At 42.0% G+C, this 22418-nt stretch overlaps 1 protein-coding gene across 2 annotated transcripts in view; it reads left to right on the top strand.

Annotated features, from left to right (window-relative positions):
- Positions 1–4397: 4397 nt before the first annotated feature.
- The window catches only part of slc4a1b (solute carrier family 4 member 1b (Diego blood group)), a 48434-nt gene continuing 30413 nt past the window's right edge, over positions 4398–22418 (top strand). The window contains exons 1-4 of one of the 2 annotated variants that reach the window (XM_046369308.1): positions 4398–4492; positions 11488–11534; positions 14193–14373; positions 21170–21305. In XM_046369308.1, the coding sequence (XP_046225264.1) occupies positions 14217–14373; positions 21170–21305 (293 nt within the window). In that variant the 5' untranslated portion in view covers positions 4398–4492; positions 11488–11534; positions 14193–14216. Of the gene's footprint in view, positions 4493–9431; positions 9828–11487; positions 11535–14192; positions 14374–21169; positions 21306–22418 lie in introns of those variants that run through there. The other variant, XM_046369309.1, reaches the window with a different exon arrangement.

The raw sequence follows: 22418 nt of genomic DNA, 5'->3' as shown, positions 1-22418 counted from the left end.
TGGTTGAGGGGGGTGTTACCATTTCACGAGCCGCAGGCTATTGAAAAGATCCCCCTGAGCACTGATCTAGGATCAAAATACTATAAACTGACTGTAGGTCAGTGCATAATGGAAAAGTTGGAGAGGAATACCCCAGGGGTGGGTGTTTCTACCCTTGTGCATTATGGTCGTTGATCACAGACTTGCGCCTTCTGAGTCATTTGAACGTTCTGGCACTTTGCCACATCTGGATTACCTCTCCCGGGTAAGATGGGATCAATTTGATCTAATTTTATTATTTACTTATTGTGTTGTAGAAGTGCAGTCTGAAGCCCTGTAAATTCATGATTGTGTTATATGACAAAAGTGTAATAATATATTATATATTGTTTCCAGACAAATGATGAATTATCTAAAGATCGCAGAATGATCTGTTTTTATAATGACTTGGAAATTAATGTCTAATTGAATATCTCTCAAACCAAATTGTAACTATTTATTAATAATCTTGTGTAATTATTGAAATACCCTCAACATGAGACATTTTCCCAGTGTGTAGATACTTAAATGTTCCGTGCTCTATATTAGTTTACTATTTTAAACCTATTATTATTTTCCTTAAAGCCTATGCTTTTAGATTTGTAATAAGTAACTGATAACACAAACCTCAACAACCGATAGTCAGTAAAACAATTGAGGTGTAGGCTCAGAGAACATGTTTGTTCATTTTTCCTCCAGCATTTATCTACAATGTCAGGTGAAAATTGTATGTTGTTATGTGTGTGAGATCACTGACAGAGGCTGCATGTACTGTAGATTACAGTTTTATGATGGACTGAGCGGCGCTCAACACTGATAGGGGCCTTAAGTAGAACCCCTGCCTTTCAGATTCACTTAAAAAAATGTAACGTCACTTTGAGTTCCCGCTCTTTTCTATGCCATATATTGTGATGTATTGCAAGTATATGAAGAAATTGCTGACTTGTCAAAAACTGACGGACGAGAGGACTTGAGAAACATGTCAGTAGCTACAGATCTCTCGCTCCATGTGGTAAGTCACGTGAGGAGGAGTAAAAACAGAATTCCATTTAAATTCAGGTCTATCTCTCTCCAATGCAATGCCATGGCCTATGAGGAACAAGACTCGTCCCTCTACGTACCTTTAGGAATGATGTGATTTATCCCTCTTCTCTCATGTTGAAAATCCCATATATATTTGGTGGTTGAAATGATTTTGAGTTTGACTAGACATGGACTCCTACTGGTATATGCAGGGTAACACACTTAGTGAGAACAAGTCTACCATACAGATGCCTACCTGTATGTACACTGCTTAGCTTTCCTGTATGTACACTGCTTAGCTTTGAAACAAGCTGTGTTCAATTCTGCTAAGCTATCTTGTCAGCACATTCAGATATTGATCAGCTTCCAAACTCATTTGTGTAGACTAACTAAATAGCATTGAATTGTTGAAGGTAACTCCTTTAACTTAAAGGAAATCCAGAGTGAGGTTGGGTTTATGCAGGCTACATTGACATCTGATTTGCACAAAGGACTCCATAATTTCAAAGTGAAGCTAGGTATACAGTTATTTTTATCCTCCACTACACAATACGCAAACGAATAGATAGCTAGCTATGCTACTTCAGCTGTATTGCATGGAAAATATAAGTAATGCAAGTTAACACAATTGTATATTCAATTTGCAGTAAATGCTTCAGCTAGATAGATTCTTCACATCCGCTGTTTCACAAGAAGACAGCCTGGTTTGCTGGTTTTCTCAGGAGTCCCTAAAACATTAGCTAGCTGGCTAATGTTAGCTAGTCAGCCAACTTGCTCTATAGCAATTTTCATAAATTAACTTTATGACAAAACAATATGCTCAAATGTTTGTCTCTTCATTAACTAACATATTCCTCTCAATTGTAAATGTTTTGCTTGACTCATTATGACGTTATAACTACTTACATTTGCTTCCACCATAGTGTTTTGTCAGCCATCTTTGCTGAAGAAAGTCACCAGGGACGGGTGGCTCGCGTCAAATTCGTCATTGGAACCTCTCGATATGATTGGTCATATAAAAACATTGGTAACCAAATGCATAATGAGTGCTCTAACTCCCCCTTGTGGTGGTCTGGAGCAATTAAGCCATGACGCTGGGTACCTCTAAGTCCTGCGGTGTAAGCTCGCAACTTTTAAATGAGGATCCATTCATCATCATCAATATGGTCTCCCAGGTCTTCCTCACATTTTTGTTTGACATGTTTTGTGTCATCGGGAAAAGCCTCTATCAACCCTTGATACAGTTTGGAAATCAACTTTAGAGGTTTGTCAGACTTCCTTAGAATACAGTAGTTTCAAACTTTGAAGCTTCTGCCTTGTCCACTTTTCCACTTTATTCTGTACAGACAGAATGATGATCCTGCTAAGACATGATGATCATAGTGTTGTGTACTGACTGTGCACCATGACAGTGAAGCCTGTATAGCTGTTTATAGCGTGTCAGTGTGAAAAGTAGGGAATTAGCCAGGGAAACTGACAGATCAATAACGTTGCATTGTAGAATGGTGAAAATTCACTTCATCTGAGGATGACAGAGAATTAGTGTACAGGGTCTAATACCCTAAAATATGATGTATATCTGACTCCATTATTATTCGAAGGCTATAGACCCCTAATTTTATCCAGTGGTTGTAGCCAAAGTTGCGAGCCTTGCGTCACCACTCAGAATGCTATAAGATGCAGGTGTTTAGGTTAATCGTTATGCAATTATTAAGAGGCTAATGAACAAAGAGCTAATATCTTGCGTCTTGCGATATTAGTATTGCAAGATGTTAGTATCTCCCATCGTATAATTAAAATTCCTTTACATGGCCCAAAACATTAAAACAAAGGCATGAAAATAACACATACAGTCTTGGATCTAATCATCACAATGTTAATCTAAATTATACGGGTGCACCCCTGTGTCGCTCCTCTTTGAACTATGCACCGTCCGACGAACAGAATGAAACAGTTTCTCTGTAACAATAAATCCATAGTACTTACAGTACAATGAAACATTTTACAATTGTTTTACCTATGAACTCTTCAAACAATATAAACATGACCATTTTATTCACACAGTGACATTCATTTAGTTGATTCAAGTTCCATCAGTCTTCAGCTCCCCTGGCTTCAGTGACCCTAGGACTTCAATCTCTGCTTTGAGATTGCCACAGATGAGGTGTGTTTGACACCTGTGATAGCCCACAGATGGTCTGTCATGCAAACAATGTTACACATCGGGATTGTGTCATCATGCTGGGCCTTGACGCCAGCAAGTCGCTAGACACATCTTCATCACTGGCCTTCATCATCATTCACATTTGTTTACTCTCTTTATTTTCCCAGTACAACATTGCTATACTGACTCTAATAAAAACTCACATTGAGCTGTCACAAAACCTCAGAATATCAGTCTTCAATAATTTGGTCGCCGGTTTCATCGTTTGGTTCGTGTCTAGTGTGATTGAGGTATAAAATAATAGCTAACGTTAGCCAACTTTTGGCTAGTTTACTTCTGTTGAAACGGGACAAAGCACAGGCTGCAAAACATTTTCATACACACAACAGCTGTTAGATACTGCTACCTGAAACATTAGCTAACGTTACATGTCAGTACACTAATAGCTCAGCACTGGGAATAAATGCTTTTTTTCTGTTATGTCAAAGGGCAGTTACCTTGTCAGCTACATCAGTCAAATAAAGAGTAGCCAATTTCTGCTCTGCTTGCTTTTACAACTCTGAGAAAAAGCACAACACACACAGACAACAGCTGCCTCCGTTCGCCACGCTCTGTGGTGGTCACGTGGTCCTAAATCCAGCCGTCTGAAACTTCCAAACAGCCTATCCGACCGCTCTGAAGTGTGTGCAGGGTCATAAGGCACACCAATAACACTTTTTGTATCACATTGCAATAATAAAACTGGGGGTGGGGGCAAAAATGCAATTTAAGAGTGTGTGTGGGGGGGTCAGGTCCCCCCCTCCCCAGTGAAAGTTGTGCCCCTGGCCCAGTGTAATCCGGTGGTTATTCCAAACATAGCCAATAAATATGTGTAATCCTATCCTTTGTTTATTCCAAACATAGCCAATAAATATGATGATAAGATGACGGTCGGGATAGTGAGACAGTCAGACTGGTCCGAGGTTATCAAGTGACAGTATTTACTATCAATATTATGGGTGACATTGGGAACACACTGGCTCAGAGTCTGTGTGTGTGTGTGTGTGTGTGTGTGTGTGTGTGTGTGTGTGTGTGTGTGTGTGTGTGTGTGTGTGTGTGTGTGTGTGTGTGTGTGTGTGTGTGTGTGTGTGTGTGTGTGTGTGTGTGTGTGTGTGTGTGTGTGTGTCCCATTCTAAGGCCACAGTCACAGACATTATAAAGAGGTGGTGTTTATAAAGTCACACTTCTTTTGCATTGAGGGGGCCAGTCGCTTGTCAAAGTGGTCGGGTTGGCTGGTTTGTGGTGCAGGTACGTTTAAGCTTTTCCATCAACATTACTCTTATAAATAGTATTTTAAGTTATTGTGATAATATTGTGCAAGATGAAAAATGATTGTTGGCCGGAAATGATCAGCAATGCAAATGTTTTAACTCAATCGAAAATATTCGGTTCATAATATGGATAATTAACGGTTCATTTTTGTATTATAACTCTGGTTGTTATCTTATTTATCATTACCATCCTGCAACATTTTTACCGCCACAAACAATTTCACAGAGTTACATGAATGAACCCACAGGAAAGCTCTCAGGGTGTAACAGAGGCATAGGAACAATGCATTTACTATTTACATTATATAAATTGAATTGTCACTTTGTTAGTTATAAAAACTGTCTTTTGTTTGATAGTTGTGCAAATATCAATTTCAGTGGCAATCATTGTATTTGTACTGTATTTGGAAGTTGAGATCTGAGATGCTAGTCGTTTTCCACCTCATTTGCACTGTGTATATTTCCATTGGTTATCCATACAAAACTCATGCTGGATCAATTTGTATACATCTACACAGACACCCACCCACCCACCCACACCCACCCCCACCCCCACACCCACACACACACACACACACACACACACACACACACACACACACACACACACACACACACACACACACACACACACACACACACACACACACACACACACACACACACACACACACACACCAAGGTTATTATAGTTTAGTGTTTTAATATTCATTTGAATTTCTATTCGTTTTAAGAATGTTAGTTGACATTTGGTTTATTTTCAGTTTTTTTCAGATCCACTTTAATAGTTTTTATTTATTTAAAGTTTTATAAAAACTTTGATGTGTTTTTGGGGATGTCAGTTCTTGCCACTGTGGGGCAGTAATGCATAAGATGATGGGTCAGGTCATAGGTTAGGTTAGGTTTAAAGGTAACCTCAGCGAGATGACGTAAATGCACGAAGTAAACAGTAGCATTCGTAGATACTCCGTATGACTGTATGAGAGCAAAGTTTTACATCGTGCTCATGTCATTGCGCTCGTTCAAGCAGATAAATGTTGTCAAGTTATTCAAAGTGTGTTGTTCTAGAGCAAAAACATGTCAAAAACCATGTGATCAATGGTCATGAAGTTTTGACTGCAGTCGACCGCAAGTTTCTGTGCTTGCTCTTCACCAACTTCATCCTGCAGTTGTCACTTGCATATTGGGAGGCTCTATTGTCAACCAATCATAAGGGGAGGGCTGCTGTTTTATCGGCTCCTTTTTTTCATAGTTCATAACTTGTTTTGTACATAATGTTGCTGCTACCGTCTCTTATGACCGAAAAGAGCTTCTGGACATCAGAACTGTGATTACTCACCTCAGATTAGACAAGGGGTTTTTCTTCAATGAGTCGGACGGGAGGGATATACTACAGACAACCGTCCAGGTCCAGATCCCCATCATTTGGTGGAGAAGGAAACTGTTAGGATCAGGTGACGAGTGGCTAATCTGGCTTTGCCTTCAGTCCTGATAGCTACCCTTCAATTGCTGGAAAATAAATGGGACAAACTGAAAGCATGTAAATCCTACCAACGGTACATTAAAAACTGTAATATCTTATGTTTTACGAGTTGTGGCTGAACGACGACATTAAGAACATATAGCTGACAGGTTATACTCTCTATCCGCAGGATAGAACAGCAGCCTCTGGTAAGACACGGGGCGGGGGCCTATACATATATGTAAACAACAGCTGGTGCACGATATATAAGGTAGTCTCGAGGTTTTGCTTGCCTGAGGTAGAGTATCTCATGATAAGCTGTAGACCACACTATCTACCTAGAGATTTTTCATCTGTATTTTTCGTAGCTGTCTACATACCACCACAGACCGATGCTGGCACCAAAACCGCACTCAATGAGCTTTATACAGGAAAACACTCATCCAGAGGCGGCGCTCCTTGTGGTGGGGGACTTTAATGCAGGGAAACTTAAATTGTTTTACCTCATTTCTATCAGCATGTTAAATGTGCAACCAGAGGGAAAACAATTCAGGACCACCTTTACTCCACACACAGAGACGCGTACAAAGCTCTCCCTCGCCCTCTACTTGGCAAGTCCGACCATAATTATATCCTCCTGGTTCCTGTTTACAAGCAAGACTTAAAGCAGGAAGTACCAGTGACTCCGTCTGTAAAGAAAAGTGATCAAATGAAGCAGATGCTAAACTACAGGACTGTTTTGCTTGCACAGACTGGATTATGTTCCGGGATTCTTCCGATGACATTGAGGTGTACACCACATCAGTCATTGGCTTCATCAATCAGTGCATCGATGACGTTGTCCCCACAGTGACTGTACGTACATACCCAAACCAGAAGCTCACTCATTGCAACGTCCCCACTGAACTAAAAGGTAGAGCTGTCTCTTTCAAGGAGCGTGACTCTAACCCGGAAGCTTATAAGAAAACCCGCTATGCCCTCTGACGAACCATCAAACAGGCAAAGTGTCAATACAGGACTAAGATCACACATTGTCCTACACCGGCTCCGATGCTCGTCGGATGTTGCAGGGCTTGCAAACTATTACAGACTACAAAGGGAGGCACAGCTGAGAGCTGCCCAGTGACACGAGCCTACCAGACAAGCAAAATAACTTTTATGCTAGCTTTGAGGTGAGTAACATTGAAACATGCATGAGAGCATCAGCTGTTCCAGACAACTGTGTGATCACGCTCTCCGCAGCCAATGTAAGTAAAACCTTTAAACAGCTCAACATTCACAAGGCCGCAGGGCCAGACGGATTACCAGGATGTGTACTCCGAGGGTGCGCTGACCAACTGGCAAGTATCTTCACTGACATTTTCAACTTCTCCCTGTCTGAGTCTGTCATACCAACATGTTTCAAGCAGACCACCATAGTCCCTGTGCCCAAGAACACTAAGGTATCATGCATAAAATGACTATTGACCCGTAGCACTCACATCTGTAGCCCTGAAATGCTTTGAAAGGTGGGTCATGGCTCACATCAACACCATTATCCCAGAAACCCTAGACCCACTCCTATTTGCATACCACCCCAACAGATCCATAGATGATGCAATTTCTATTGCACTCCACACTGCCCTTTCACACCTGGACAAAAGGAACACCTATGTGAGAATGCTATTCATTGACTACAGCTCAGCGTTCAACACCATAGTGCCCTCAAAGCTCATCACTAAGATAAAGCCCCCGGGACTAAACACCTCCCTCTGCAACTAGATCCTGGCCTTCATGACGGGCCGCCCCCAGGTGGTAAGGATAGGTAATAACACACCCGCCACTGTGATCCTCAACACAGGTGCCCCTCAGGGGTACGTGCTCAGACCCCTCCTGTACTCCCTGTTCACTCATGTCTGCACGGCCAGGCATGACTCTAACACCATCATTAAGTTTGCTTATGACACAACAGTGGTAGGCCTGATCACCGACAATGATAAGACAGCCTTTAGGGAGGAGGTCAGAGACCTGGCCGTGTGGTGCAAGGACAACAACCTCTTCCATAACGTGATCAAGACAAAGGAGATGATTGTGGATTACAGGAAAAGGAGGACCAAGCACGCCCCCATTCTCAGCGACCGGGCTGCAGTGGAGCAGGTTGAGAGCTTCAAGTTCCTTGGTGTCCACATCACCAACAAACTAACATGGTCCAAGCATGCCAAGACAGTTGTGAAGAGGGCACGACAAAACCTATTCCCCCTCAGGAGACTGAAAATATTTGGCATGGGTCCTCAGATCCTCAAAAGGTTTTACAGCTGCACCATCGAGAACATCCTGACTGGTTGCATCACTACCTGGTATGGCAACTGCAAATAGCCCCGCTATTGTTATTTACTGCTAATCTGTAATTATTTGGTTTTTTTATCTCTGACTTTTTAAAAATGTATTTTCATAAAACAGCGTTGTTGGTTAAGGGCTTGTAAAAGTAAGCATTTCACTGTAAGGTCTACATCTGTTGTATTCGGTGCATGTGACAAATAACATTTGATTTGATTTGATTTGACCCATGCGAACTGGACCAAAGATATGCCTGAAATGGGAACCAATTTGCCACGATTTATGGGTACAGTGGATATAGACAAATTAATGTGATATTTGAGGCTCTATCTCACTAAGAGATTGTACAATGTACACACCAAAATATTGTATTATGAGTTTTTGAGTGTGTGATATGGGAGTAAGATACATGTTTATTTCGACATTATAAAGAAAACCTTTTATAAACAATGGCAACACTGCCATGTTGATCGGAGCCTTGCTGTTGGAAATCCACATTAGTGTGCGACTTTCAGCTGTCTCAGATGCACCTACCGCGACTTCACTCCTCCACTTTCGTCTACAGTCGTTTGCTTTAGCGTTACCACTCAAACGAGCCCAATATGCGGTGCTGCTCATGGCAACGTCGTCTACCTTTCAATTATGTGACCCGCCAGATTTGGAAGCTTTAAAACCCCATTGGAAAATAAAAAAGAATGGGCATAGATGTCAATTCAATGTCCATTCCACATTGGTTCAACATAATTTCATTGAAATGACGTAGAAACAACGTTGATTCAACCAGTGATTTTTGCCCCCCACACACCCCAAAAAACATAATTCATATGGTTTTTATTTTAGTTTAGTTTTGGAGTCAAAGATAATAGTTTCAGTGTAATTTAGTTTTTTCAATCGGGTTTATTAATTATTTACTAAATCGTTTTTTCATGATTAGTTTAAATTTTAGTTTCAGTTTTAGTTTACTATAATAACCTTGACACACACACACCTGTCTAGTCTGCCTAATCTGACTCTCTACTACCCTTTACTACCTCTGTTTTGGAAATAATTCATGCTGTTATCACAGACAACTTCTATCCTCAGCTCCCGTCAGAGATTTGTGGATGCTGTGACAGGCCACAACAGACTTTATGTAACAAGGAAGACAGGACCACAGGAATACATGCACTCATACGTTCATGAGCAGGAATAAAGAGCTCCTTGACCACGCACACCAGTGGTAACATGAACTTTACCCAGTACCAGGACATTTCTGCTCAAAACCTGTTGACTTCTGCCAGGAGGCTGAAACTTGACCACAAGTGGTTCTTCCAGCAAGACATCAAAATGGCCACCAAATCAACATTTTGCAATAGCCATCTCGGTCTCCGGACTTGAAAACCTGTGGTTTGAATTGAAGAGAGCAGTCCATAAGCGCAGACGAAGGATATCAAGGATCTGGAAGGATTCTGTATGGAGGAATGGTCTCGATCCCTCCCAATGTGTAACTCATAAACCATTTTAGAGGAAGACTCAGAGCCATTTTCCTCACAAGGTGAGGTATTTAAAGGTATTGAAAAAGGGGTGTCAATCATTTTTACCCTTACCTTTTTGAGAACAAATGATATTACTTGGTAAACTAAATATTTTTATCTGAGAAATTGTCTTAGTACTACAGAAAATAATTTCCAAAGTGTTTAGAGCATACAATATAGCTCAGTACTTGATTTTTTTTTATTTTACACAGTTATTTTTGCTCATCTTTATCAAGGGTGTAAATCATTTCTGACTCCACTGTGTACCCACTCATTCAATCAATAAGGGCAGAATCCTAACATTAATTCACATTTTGTGCAAATCTGTTAAATACACTGAACAAAAATATAGAAGCAACGTGTAAAGTGTTGGTCCCATGTTTCATGAGCTGAAATTAAAGATCCCAGAAAAGTTCCATACATACAAATAGCTTATTTCTCTCAAATGTTGAGAACAATTCTTTTTACATACCTGTTAGTGAGCATTTCTCCTTTGCCAAGGTAATCCACCCACCTGACAGGTGTGGCATATCAAGAAGCTGATTAAACAGCATGATCATTACACAGGTGCACCTTGTGCTGGGGACAGTAAAAGGACACTCTAAATGCATAGTTTTGTCACACAACACTATGCCACCGATGTCTCAAGTTTTGAGGGAACACACAATTGTAGTACTGACTGCAGGAATGTCTATCAGAGCTGTGGCCAGAGAATTGAATGTTAATTTCTCTACCATAAGCCGCCTCCAAAGTCATTTTAGAGAATGTGGCATTACCTCCAACTGGCCACACAACCGCAGATGCTGATGCTCCAGATACTCAACTAGTCTAAAGAAGTTTTATTGCTTCTTTAATCAGAACAACAGTTTTCAGCTGTGCTAACATAATTGCAAAAGGGTTTTCTAATGATAAATTAGCTTTCTAAAATTATAAACTTGGATTAGCTAACACAACGTGCCATTGGATCACAGGTGTGATGGTTGCTATTAATGGGCCTCTGTACGCCTATGTAAATATTCCATAAATCTGCCGTTTCCAGCTACAATAGTCATTTACAACATTAACAATGTCTACACTGTATTTCCGATCAATTTGATGTTATTTTAATGGACAAAAAATGTGCTTTTCTTTCAAAAACAAGGACATTTCTAAATTACCCCAAACTTTTGAACAGTAGTGTATGTTAATAGATGATTTCATTTAAAAGAGGTGCAAATAATTCAATAAACCTGTTTTCACTTTGTCTATGATGTATTGTGTATATATTGATGAGGGATTTTTTTTCGTTATTTTAGAATAGAGCTGTAATGTAACAAAATGTGGAAAAAGTATTCCTGAATTCTCTGTAGATTCACTGTATTTCATTCAGTTGCACAGTACAGAATAAACTGTATAGCAGGGGTGGCAAATGTACAGCCCACAATCCAAATCTGGCCAGCAAGCCTGCAGTGGATTTGGGGAAATTATAATTATGGTTGAAAAACAACTTCTCTCTATACTTGAATGTCTACAACCAAAATGCATTTAGGCATTTAGGCAGGGATCGAGTCGTTAGAATGTTCATATTCATGTGTAAAGTGTTTCAATCAGACAACGATGATCGGACAACGATGTATTGTATAGACAGAAGTAGGAACGGTTATGTACAATGCTTATCAGAGCCTCCTTTCTATGTTCCAGCTGCGTTGAACATTAACACCAACGCCAACCCCAGGGGAGACTGCCAGGTAAGTGGTCCCGCCAACACGTTTCTACAGTATATACTTTATATTGTATATATATTTATACTGTTAATACTGTTAATACTGTGTTTTGTGCTGCCCGTGCTGTCCACCCCTGGGAAAATAGAGTTCTCCATTCAATCTAACTATGTCCCCCTTTTTGCTACAATACATTTCAGAAATGGTTTCCCGGAAACAGAAGCCTGGCCTTGGACTAAGAACCACTTTTAAATGGAGAATCTCCATTGAACATTTATTTTAGTCTTGGACTTGGCTGAATCAGTGTCTGGAAACCGTCTCTCAGTGTTTTAAGGCTAGGACCTTGTGCCGCAGCATTAAGACACCTGCAACATGCTGAGCAATCTGATGGAGATATTCTGTTTCCGATACAGTTGATGTGATAGACTCAGCCGTCGGTGGGAAGAGTCAAAAGCCATTGAAGTGCAGCTTATCAATAGTGTAGTTCATACATGCATACAGACCCTCAGGCAGAACAGCACACACACATACAACAGGGGGGATTTACACATACATAACCTTTCCTATAGCCAATACTAAGCCACATGCTTTGACATTGAGGTTAAAGAAAGTGTGATTTCTCAATTTACCTCGTTTGGCTTACCGTTACATTAGACAAATCAGGACCACAATATTATTGTCATGGTTTTTTGTATAAAAAAATCTTACATTACAGCTCACTTTGAGCAAATTTGGAATTTGCAAATAATTCATTTAATCATAGCAAATTCTGCGATTAACGCAATTAAATGTTTTAATCATTTGACAGACCTACATAGAACGTATGTTCACAATTAAACGTCTCCGTTTCAGCTACACCATGGTATCTGCTCCTGTCCTCCCATAGCCTACCAGCCTTTACAACCATTAGTGGATACCCTGAAATGCACTTAATTCAATTGAGGTACACCTGTGACTGGCAGGGGCAGGAGGGTTCATTCAAGAACCAAAACTAACTCCGACCCCGTTGCACACACACCCTCCCCCCTCACACATACATTATATCATAGCTGCCACCACTATGTCATAGCTGCCACCGTTGTCACCAAACTGATTGTCACCATTGATAATGTATTCATACATAGGAAAGACATACACACAAACAAACACACACTGCTGTCCTTTGAAACTCTTGTACCCACACACACTCTGCCACACGCCATTTATTGACACTCCAAACACAGCCAGCAGTTAATCTGTCACCTCCACACCGACACCGAAAACAACCAGTGGACACGAACACTGCAGACGGAGGCTGCCGCCACCATGTTTACGCCGTAGACACCAGCTACACCCGGCCTCCCTCGTTGTGGCAACCAGCCGAGCATGTCGGTGCCTTGGCGACCGACATCACCCCACCCTCACTACATGCCTTGTAGATCTGTATGTGTGCAGTGTGCAGGAGTGACAATACAAAAGTTGATAGAGAGGTCATTGCTTCTAATGTCAGTCATGAACACACCTGAATCAGACTTTTGGTGAAACTGCTAAATCGTGTTCAAGTGCACCTGCTTGCTTGAATAAAGGTGAAAGCACAATGATCAAATCAAAATCAAATCAAATGTATTCATATAGCCCTTCGTACATCAGCTGATATGTCAAAGTGCTGTACAGAAACCCAGCCTAAAACCCAAAACAGCATGCAATGCAGGTGTAGAAGCACTGTGGCTAGGAAAAACTCCCTAGAAAGGCCAAAACCTAGGAAGAAACCTAGAGAGGGACCAGGCTATGTGGGGTGGCCAGTCCTCTTCTGGCTGTGCCGGGTGGAGATTATAACAGAACATGGCCAAGATGTTCAAATGTTCATAAATTACCAGCATGGTCAAAAAATAATAATCACAGGCAGAACAGTTGAAACTGGAGCAGCAGCACGGCCAGGTGGACTGGGGACAGCAAGGAGTCATCATGTCAGGTAGTCCTGAGGCATGGTCCTAGGGCTCAGGTCCTCCGAGAGAGAGAGAAAGAAAGAGAGAAAGAGAGAATTAGAGAGCATACTTAAATTCACACAGGACACCGGATAGGACAGGAGAAGTACTCCAGATATAATAAACTGACCCTAGCCCCCCGACACATAAACTACTGCAGCATAAATACTGGAGGCTGAGACAGGAGGGGTCAAGAGACACTGTGGCCCCATCCGATGGCACCCCCGGACAGGGCCAAACAGGAAGGATATAACCCCACCCACTTTGCCAAAGCACAGCCCCCACACCACTAGAGGGATATCTTCAACCACCAACTTACCATCCTGAGACAAGGCCGAGTATAGCCCACAAAGATCTCCGCCACGGCACAACCCCAAGGGGGGGCGCCAACCCAACCCAATGATGAATGGCTGTGGGTGTTTGAATAACCTGCATTAGTGTAGCCACATTTTTTCAAATGCACCGGTATTGCCACAAGGGTAACAACGATATCGGGCATTATGGATTATTTCAAATTAGTTTGGCTGCATCAGTGTCCTGTGTCTTCCATAGGCATACTGCAATATTACTTAATCTTATATATATATTTACATTGATACATGCTGGAGAATTAAGCAAAACAAATTGGGAGACAAAATGTGTGTTACTTTGGGAACTCATTTAGTCCCCATGCGATCCCTCTCAATTCCACACTGCCAGTATCTTGTGTCTCCCCATGCAGGCCTACGTGGAGCTGACCGAGCTGATGAATGACCAGCAGAACCATCAGGGCTGGCAGGAGACGGGCCGATGGGTGGGCTATGAGGAGAGCTACGACCCCGAGGCCGGGGGTTGGGGACCCTCACACATCTCCTACCTCACCTTCAATAGCCTCATCCAGCTGCGCCGCACCATGAACACAGGTCAGAACAGGGCCGTGTTTATTAGAGTACACAGTGGGAAATGTTTTGAAACGCTTTACAATGGAAATCGAAAATGATTCATTACTTAGTCCAGGTAGAACCTCGTGTTTTGTCCCATGGTTGTGTTCATTAGGCACCAAACTGAAGAAAATGTACTGAAACAATAATTGTCATTTTTAAGTTCTGAAATGTTTTAAGACGTTTTCCATTGCATGCCCTAATGCAGCGTTTACAAACTAGGGGTTGCAACCCTATGTAGGTTGCTAGATTTGAAAATAGGGTCACGAGAGAAACTCTGGAGAAAAATTGCTGCTTGGTTCATAGAACCATTGTGATGTGAGTAACCTTCGATATCCGCTGAACAGGTCGTGACACTTCCCGTTTACTTCCTACAAATGTCGCTCTAACTTGTGAACGGTTGAAGCTATAAGCTATTACAACGCTCACAAGCCACACAGACTCGGGGGGGGGGGGCATCATAATTGAAAGCGATGATGGTGTTCTTTTCCACACAGAATGTCATGCACAATTATTGCCTGATAATCTTCTGAACTTCCTAATACCTTTCTGATGCATTTCAGCCACTTCAAACCCTACTTCCTTCAGATTGAAGTACTGTCAGACTGATTTGTAATAGACTGTCATAGCGCCCAAATAAAACATGAAACATTAGCTATTGATTACATCACTTTCTTTACATGGTGAGGTTGTAAAAAATACATATATATTTATATATATCAAAATGGGGTCACTGGCCAAAAACATTTGGGAACACGACCGAGTATAGAGTTGAATGGAGGAAATGGTCCAATTCCAATAGTTTTCAAATGCGTTCTTCCTCCTTCTCTCATATAAGTATTACTTATCTGAATGGAATTTATTTGAATTTGAATAGAATAGAATAGAATAGAATAGAATGGAATAGAATAGAATAGAATAGAATAGAATAGAATAGAATAGAATAGAATGGACCGAAAAGTCTGCCAACTGGACACGCCCCGTCATTTCAAAGTGGACGTTTGGGTAATATTTGGTTGAGATGTTGATCACTGAGATTTCATTATTCACCGACTCAAAAAGACAGCCAGAAGTTTTGTAAATTCCCAATATGTTATCAATATGCTTTCAAACATCTAAAAGCACAACTAAATTCCAATGGAAAAACAATATCTGCTTTTTAGTTTAGGTGTCATCTAAATGTCTTATCTGCGCTTTCAACCATTTAAAAGCACAACAAAGTTCAAATGGCAATACAATGTCAGATATGTTATATTTATACAACAACTTAATGCGTTATCACTGTGTTTCATCAAATAGCACAGCCAAATAACCTGGATTGCAGTTGAGATTACATTAAAAGTACATATTGCAGAGCCTCCCGAGTGGCGCAGCGGTCTAAGGCACTGCATCACGTCAATACAGACCCGGGTTTGATCCCAGGCTGTGTCGCAGCCGGTCGCAGCCGGTCGCGTCTGGGTTAGGGATGCGTTTGGCTGGCCGTGATGCCCTAGTCCCATTGCACTCTAGTGACTCCTTGTGGCGGGCCAGGTGCATACACGCTGACTTTGGTCACCAGCTAGTACGGTGTTTGCTCCGACACATTGGTGAAGCTGGATTCCGGGTTAAGCGAGCAGTGTGTCAAGAAGCAGTGCAACTTGGCGGGGTCGTGTTTCGGAAAATGCATGGCTCTCGACCTTTGCCTCTCCCGAGTCCGTACGTGAGTTGCAGCAATGGGACAAAACTGTAACTACCAATTGGGGTGAAAGAAAAGTACACAGTGCAAGTGATCAACAAGATTCTGCACAGATTATTACAGCAAGTGTGAAGATCTCCACAACTTGCGACCTTTGCATGCTGTCTTGAACATTAATGCTTTCTATGATTAAGTAGGAAGAGACTTATACTAGTTACAGGAAACTAAACTCGAAATGTAGCCATGGATGTGTTGCACATTTTAAGGTTGAAAAAATACAGTTACATTCATTTGTAAGATAGCCTTAACTTTAAACTGTTTACTGGGTTAGTATCAACAATACTACATATTCTAGCTAGCTAGCAACAATGTTAGAACATTAATTAGCTTAATAGCTACAGGCACAAGTCAACAAGCCACTGCCACCTTGTGGCCTGGAGTATTTAAACAAAGCAAATTGGAGGTAGAACTGTTCTATATGAACAACAGAAAGTTAACTTCCATCACTCTGGGCAGAGGTGGTAAGTACCTATCGGCAGTCAGGTTTCTAAGTGTGTCTGACCCTTTAGTCTACAGAGGTGCCATTTTGGGCCTCTTCGCATCAGTTGCACCGAGGAGACAGTGAAATGCTTGACACAGCAGAGGCATCAGCGGGGTTTGTGACAGAGCGGGACTCTGTTGTCCCTCTTGTTTTCTGTTGAGTCAGGTCACTGGGCTCTTGGCTGACACTGAGGTTACAGAAGTGGCAGGGCATGTCCTACTGTCCTTCTGTGACAGTCTGGATGGATAGACGGACCTAGCCCTCCACCCCTCTGGGGGGGGGTCATAATACAGTATACGTGTGTGTGGTGGTTCCTGGGGTGTGAGGTTCATGTGTCTCATTACGATTTAGGAAAGGAAAGGGGATACCTAGTCAGTTGCACAACTGAATGCATTCAATTTGTCTTCTGCATTTAACCTAACCCCTCTGAATCAGTTTGTGTGTGGGGGGGGGGGCTCAGCGGCCTTTTGACAGCCCTTCAGTCTCGGCTCTGTGATCTGATTGCATCCCCTCCCTGTCCCCTTCCTAGCTCCCCTTGTCCCCTGCACAACTGAATGCATTCAATTTGTCTTCTGCATTTAACCTAACCCCTCTTTGGTCCCAGCTGCCACCCCTGCCTGACATTTGACCCCTGCCCAAGGCCAAGGCTAGGGAGGTGGGGAGGGGGGGGGGTCGCTGTCACAGCAGCCTGACAGCCCACCAGTCCATGACCGCTGACCTTGGGACCGATCAGTTACCATGGCGATCCCATTCCCCTCATTTCCTATGAATCCCATTTAGGACGGGATGGAGGAATGGATTAGGCAATACATGTGTGTCTCAGAGTCAGTTTGGATTAATGTGCCATTAGAGAGTGAGAGTGAGAGTGAGAGTGAGAGAGAGAGAGAGAGAGAGAGAGAGAGAGAGAGAGAGAGAGAGAGAGAGAGAGAGAGAGAGAGAGAGAAAGAGAGGCGCAGGGTGTCAATCTAAGATGGGGTGAATAGGCGAGATGGCTTGTTTCACAAACTTTTTATTTATTTATTTATTTCACCTTTATTTAACCAGGTAGGCAAGTTGAGAACAAGTTCTCATTTACAATTGCGACCTGGCCAAGATAAAGCAAAGCAGTTTGACAGATACAACGACACAGAGTTACACATGGAGTAAAACAAACATACAGTCAATAGTACAGTATAAACAAGTCTATATACAATGTGAGCAAATGAGGTGAGAAGGGAGGTAATGGCAAAAAAGGCCATGGTGGCAAAGTAAATACAAAATAGCAAGTAAAACACTGGCCTCCAGTAGAAAAGATCAGGGCTTTAGAGGCTAACTGTTAACCCCAGTCATTGTCATTGAGAGGTTAACCACTAACCCCAGTCATTGCCATTGAGAGGCTAACTGCTAAGCCCAGTCATTGTCATTGAGAGGCTAACAGCTAACCCCATTCATTGCCATTGAGAGGCTAACTGCTAACCCCAGTCATTGCCATTGAGAGGCTAACTGCTAAGCCCAGTCATTGCCATTGAGAGGCTAACCGCTAACCCCATTCATTGTCATTGAGAGGCTAACTGCTAACCCCAGTCATTGCCATTGAGAGGCTAACCGCTAACCCCATTCATTGCCATTGAGAGGCTAACTGCTAACCCCAGTCATTGCCATTGAGAGGCTAACTGCTAACCCCAGTCATTGCCATTGAGAGGCTAACTACTAAGCCCAGTCATTGTCATTGAGAGGCTAACCGCTAACCCCATTCATTGGCTGTATGTGCAGATAGGGGGCCGTTCAAGATCACAACGGTCAAAGCAGTTGACAATAAACTGTTGAAACAAACGTTTAGATGCACTATTGTAAAGTGGCTGTTCCACTGGATGTCATAAGGTGAATGCACCAATTTGTAAGTCGCTCTGGATAAGAGCGTCTGCTAAATGACTTAAATGTAATGTAAATGTAATACGAAAATACAGTGTCAAGAAAAAGTATGTGAACCCTTTGGAATTACCTGGATTTCTGGGTCATAAAATTTGATCTGATCTTCATCTAAGTCACAACAATAGACAAACAGTGTTCTTAAACTAATAACACACAAATTATTGTATTTTTCTTGTTGTTTTCTTGTTTCTTGTATATTGAATACATCATTTAAACATTCACAGTGTAGGTTGGAAAAAGTATGTGAACCCCTAGGCTAATGACTTCTCCAAAAGCTAATTGGAGTCAGGAGTCAGCTAACCTGGAGTCCAATTAATGAGACGAGATTGGAGATGTTGGTTAGAGCTGCCCTGCCCCATAAAAAACACAAAATTTGAGTTTGCTATTCACAAGAAGCATTGCCTGACGTGAACCATGCCTCAAACAAAAGAGATCTCAGAATACCTACGATTAAGAATGGTTGACTTGCATAAAGCTGGAAAGGGTTACAAAAGTATCTCTAAAAGCCTTGATGTTCATCAGTCCACTGTCAGACAAAATGTCTGTAAATGGAGAAGGTTCAGCAGTTACTACTCTCCCTAGGAGTGGCCGTCCTGCAAAGATGACTGCAAGAGCACCGCACTGAATGCTCAGTGAGATTAAGAAGAATCCTAGAGTGTCAGCTAAAGACTTACAGAAATCTCTGGAACATGCTAACATCTCTGTTGACGCGTCTACGATACGTAAAACACTTAACAAGATTGGTGTTCATGGGAGGAACCCACGAAAGAAGCCACTGCTGTCCAAAAAAAACATTGCTGCACGTTTGAAGTTCGCAAAAGAGCACCTGGATGTTCCACAGCGCTACTGGCAAACTATTCCGTGACAGATTAAACTAAAGTTGAGTTGTTTGGAAGGAGCACACAACACTTTGTGTGGAGAAAAAAAGGGACAGCATAACAACATCAAAACCTCATCCCAACTGTAAAGTATGGTGGAGGAAGCATCATGGTTTGGGGCTGCTTTGCTGCCTCAGGGCCTGGACATCTTGCTATCATCGACGGGGAAATTATTTCCCAAGTTGATCAAGACATTTTGCTGTAGAATGTAAGGCTATCTGTCCGCGAATTGAAGCTCAACAGAAGTTGGGTGATGCAATACGACAATGACCCAAAACATAGAAGTAAATCAACAACAAAATGGCTTCAACAGAAGAAAATACGCCTTCTGGAGTGGCCCAGTTAGAGTCCTGACTTCAACCCGATTTGAGATGCTGTGGCATGACCTCAAGAGAGCGGTTCACACCAGACATCCCAAGAATATTGCTGAACTGAAACAGTTATGTGAAGAGGAATGGTCCAAAATTCCTCCTGACAGTTGTGCAGGTTTGATCCGCAACTGCAGAAAACGTTTGGTTGAGGTTGTTGCTATCAAAGGATGGTCAACCAGTTATTAAATTTGGTTCACATACTTTTTGCAATGTGAATGTTTACACGGTGTGTTCAATAAAGACATGAAAACGTGTAATGGTTTGTGTGTTAGTTTAATCAGAGTGTGTTTGTCTACTGTTGTGACCTAGATGAAGATATGTACAAATTTGATGACCAATTTATGCAGAAATCGAGGGAATTCCAAAGGGTCCCCATACTTTTTCTTGCCACTGCATTGTTGAATTGTGTTTGATTGACAACGCAGGAGAGTTTCATCTGAGCAACTTGCTTTATCCTATTCTTTAACTTTTATTTTTTGTTGAGATGAAGACCTGAATCCAACATATTAATTATTCATTTGTAGACAAACTGGAATGAAATCCAGACTAAGTCAGTGGCACAGATGGATCTATGCAAACAGAAGATATGCAATGTTGATATTTGGTTTCGTTGACAACCAAGCACAATTCAACATCCAGTTTGTCTCAAAATGAATAATTTGATACTGTACGTTCGATTCACATCTCCATCTCAACCAAAAATCTATGTCAAAGAATAGGACAGAATCTTATCAAACTTGTAATGCACTTTAAATCAAGTTTGATTTCATTTACCCTATTCTTTCATTTAGATATTTGGTTGAGATGGTGACATCCAATGTATTAATGATTACATTGAAGCAATGTTGATTCCATTAGTTTGTGCCCAGTGGGTCGTTCCTTCTTCTTTTAGTGAGGTAATCAGTGATCATGCATGACTGGATTGGCAAAAGCTATGTTGTAACTCTGTCTTTGTTGCAGTAGCTACCTTGTAAAGGGAAAGGAAGCATTTATTGAAAAGTGTTTGAACAGGTTTGAAGATGAGTGAATATCATCAAGATAAGATCTTCAGAGAAATTATCAGATTTTGACCTTGAAGCTCGAGTGAGCTCCGTCAACTGCCCTCTAACTATAGAACCCGTATTTCTAGGTTGTGTTGCAATATAAGAGGAAATTACCTATAGGGGTACTGCACCTGCATATTCCTTCCCATACAACCAGTCTACATCGATGTCCTGATTCAGAGGGGTTGGGTTAAATGCGGAAGACACATTTCAGTTTAATGCATTCAGTTGTGCAACTGACTCGGTATCCCCTTTCCGTTTCCCTTCCTTCGCAGTTACTCTCTCTCTTCCACCCCTCTTACATCCTCCCTGGCCCTGTTCAACCTCTCACCCTGTGATGTTTCCTGTGAATTGTTCAGGTGTGGTGATGCTAGACCGGGTGGAGTGCAGTCTCTCCGGCATCGCTGAGAAGATAGTGGACGAGTTGATCAGCAAGAAAGAGATCAGGCCCAGCGATCGGGATGGAGTGCTCCATTCCCTGCTCCAAAACCGCAGGTAAAGTTCACTAAGTGTTCACTAAGCTACGCTTGCATGATTAGTCAGCTTGCCTAAGACCTGAAGACTTGTGTTTGCTGTCTATGTAAAAGTCTAGGCTTTAGCGCAATGGATGCAGATGGTCTGTCACAGTAAAATCCTACTCAGGTCTTTGTATCGGAGGTGGTTCAAAGCCAAGTCATACCACTGTCCATATAAATACTAACTAAGGGACCAGTGAGGAGGAAGGGGAGGAGCATCACACTCAGAGGAGGAAGGGGAGGAGCATTATTTTTAGATAAAATTATACTAAATACATTCACAACACCAAATAACTGATTAAAACACACGGTTTTGCAGTGAAGATCTACAGTAGCCTCAAAAGCACCCTCTAGGGTAGCACCATGGTGTACCCTGAGAACAGGTATTTTCTGTCCTCCTCTGGGTACATTGACTTCAATACAAAACCTAGGAGGCTCATGGTTCTCACCCCCTTCAATAGACTTACACAGTAATCATGGCGACTTCTGAAGGACATCCTCCAACCTATCAGAGCTATTGCAGCATGAACTGACATGTTGCCCATCCAATCACAGAATCAGAGAATCTACTGAAAGCTACAGCTACCTAGTTTTACAGTGCATAAAGTGTGGTGAGTAGTTGACTCAAAGAGAGAGAAAAACAATAGTTGAACGGTTTTTGGAAAATACATTTCTTCACAAATGACGGAGAAGCAGCAGAGAGAGAGAGAAAGCTAGCTATATTTTGTTGTACTAATTTCTTCCTTGTTAACCTGTCACTTACTTAGCTAATGCAGCTAATTTAGCCTACTCAATAAACTGACTCAGAGAGGAATGCTATGTATGTTAGCTAGCAGACTAAGGCTTTCCAACACTATAACTCTTCCAAGTTAAGGTAAACTTGAGGTTTTATTCATTTATTTCCTCTGGGGCCCGCCAATTCTGTTGCAAAACGTTCCTTAAACGGAAGCAAATAGGCATGCGGCAACGGTGCCGGCCTAGGCATGCGCGCTGGACAAGCTGGCTGGGGGCGTAGACGCCCGACGAGCCAGCAGAGGCATGGGAGCCTTGTGAGCCGGCTGAGGCGTGAAAGCCTGACAATCCTGCTGAGGCA

This window comes from Oncorhynchus gorbuscha, linkage group LG11 (assembly GCF_021184085.1).
Source record: "Oncorhynchus gorbuscha isolate QuinsamMale2020 ecotype Even-year linkage group LG11, OgorEven_v1.0, whole genome shotgun sequence".
Taxonomy (NCBI): Eukaryota; Metazoa; Chordata; class Actinopteri; order Salmoniformes; family Salmonidae; genus Oncorhynchus; species Oncorhynchus gorbuscha.
Note: the sequence above shows the minus strand (reverse complement) of the source record. Positions and strands in the feature narration are given on the sequence as shown.